This window comes from Corvus brachyrhynchos, unplaced genomic scaffold, assembly GCF_000691975.1.
Source record: "Corvus brachyrhynchos isolate BGI_N302 unplaced genomic scaffold, ASM69197v1 scaffold200, whole genome shotgun sequence".
Classification (NCBI taxonomy): Eukaryota; Metazoa; Chordata; class Aves; order Passeriformes; family Corvidae; genus Corvus; species Corvus brachyrhynchos.
In genome coordinates, this window is record NW_008236184.1 from 4337276 (window position 1) to 4338967 (window position 1692).

Below are 1692 nucleotides of genomic sequence, written 5' to 3' on the forward strand. Positions count from 1 at the left end.
AGCAGGAATCCCAAACACGTCAGTGAACTGTGGGCTTGCTGATGGACTGGGAAAACAGCATGAACTCGATGGCGGGGATTTGATTTCCAGCCAGGAGGGCTGCTGCACTGGTAAGGAGTTAGGTAAGGAGTACCTAACTCCTGTGTTCGGCTGTGTTAGGGCAGGATACACCTCCCAGCAGCCTGCTGCTGTCCAATGCACTGAGCTCATTTTCTCTCCCCACCTGAGCTCATGCACAAGGCCAAGACCTGCAGCAGGGAAAGCTCAGCCCTGGCTCTGGAGCAGTCTGCTGTGATCCAGCATCTCTTCCCTTGAAGCAATTCTGCTCCTCTTTAGCATTTGTTGCAAGGAGACCAAGGAATTGTCCTAATTACATGTGAAAAGCAACTGCTGTCTCCAAATTGCCTGCCTGACAGAAAGGGCCTTGTCAAGGAAAAACAGACCATGTAAGAAAAATTCTCATCTTCCAGGCTCTGAAAATGCTCGGTCCTGCTGCTTCACTACACAGAAGGCTGTACTGTCTGTGCCCCTTCCACCTGTGGGTCAGAATGGAAAAGGGGGTCCATGCATCACACCACAGAGCTCAGCAAGCCACATGCTCGAGCAGCTTCTATGGTGCAGGTAAACCTCAGCAGCCAGCCCCAGCTCGCTGCCTCGTTCAGGGAGCAGCAATCTTTCCGCCTGTGTGCGAAGCACCAAGGCTTCCATGCACCAGACCTCCTGTCCGTGGCAGAGGCTGAAAAACACCAGAGAAACAGCAGCAAGCCTTGATTTATAACATCTGGATTCAATGCTGAACTCGCCTACCTCTTCCCACCAGAGACAGGACACGCTGAGAGGCCCTATCAGGCAGGACAGATGCCATGCAGTGCAGCCACACACAAGCTCAGCTCTACCCTGTCTTAACTCAGTCTCTCTAGATACAACACACCCACAAGCACTCACTTTCTCAAAATTTCCACAGCAAGTTCACTCAGCTTGTGACCAGCTGCAGCACCTCCTTAACCTCTTCTTCCCATACTCTCACTACTCACTTTGGTTCCTCCACTGCTAAGGGGACACCCTGTGGCAGCTCACCAAGACCTGCACAGGGCATCCTGCCAGCAGGACACCCCACTGATAGGAGCTCAGGCCCTACCCTGAAGGGATCTTAAGGGCTTACCCTGGCTAAAGGAAAGAGGCAACAAACAATTGCCAAAGATGGAAAGAGCAGTTACAGCCACATGGGGAGCACAGGCTCCAGGTGGCCTAAGGCTCCAAAACTGCTGGTACAACAGCCCCCACAGCTTGCTGCAGCAGCAGCCCAGAGACCTTGGGGATTCGGTGACGGAAACACTTTCCTTTTTTTAGAAGCAAAGCATACTTTGCACTCTCAAGCAGACAGTGGTCCCTGCTCAGCTACAAGAGCACGGGACAGAGGCAGCTGCAGCGTGCAGTACCGTAAAGACACTCCAAGTCATCCTGCCCTGAGATCAGCCAGCTCCTGAAGAGGCGCAGGTGGTAGGAGCAGTGATGCAGGTGATGGGCTAGGGTGGCATCCAAGGAGATGGTCCGGCTCGTGGCACAGTCAGAGGAAAAACGGCGTAGCAACTGGGCAACGTGCTGGTGCTCCAACACATCTGGAGGAAAGCGGCCATAGAGAGTGAGAGGAGAGGGGCAGGTACAGCTGGGGAGAGAGAAAATGTGGAGATG

General features: G+C 53.5%; 1 protein-coding gene across 8 annotated transcripts in view; it reads right to left on the reverse strand.

Annotated features, from left to right (window-relative positions):
- Nucleotides 1–1692, reverse strand: part of PPIP5K1 (diphosphoinositol pentakisphosphate kinase 1) — a 44601-nt gene that overhangs the window by 6560 nt on the left and 36349 nt on the right. For 3 of the 8 annotated variants that reach the window (XM_017738128.1, XM_017738118.1, XM_017738114.1), the window contains one exon: nt 1440–1619. The exons of the other annotated variants lie outside the window; for them this stretch is intronic. In XM_017738128.1, the coding sequence (XP_017593617.1) occupies nt 1440–1619 (180 nt within the window). The remainder of the gene's footprint in view (nt 1–1439; nt 1620–1692) is intronic. 8 annotated transcript variants of the gene reach the window in all.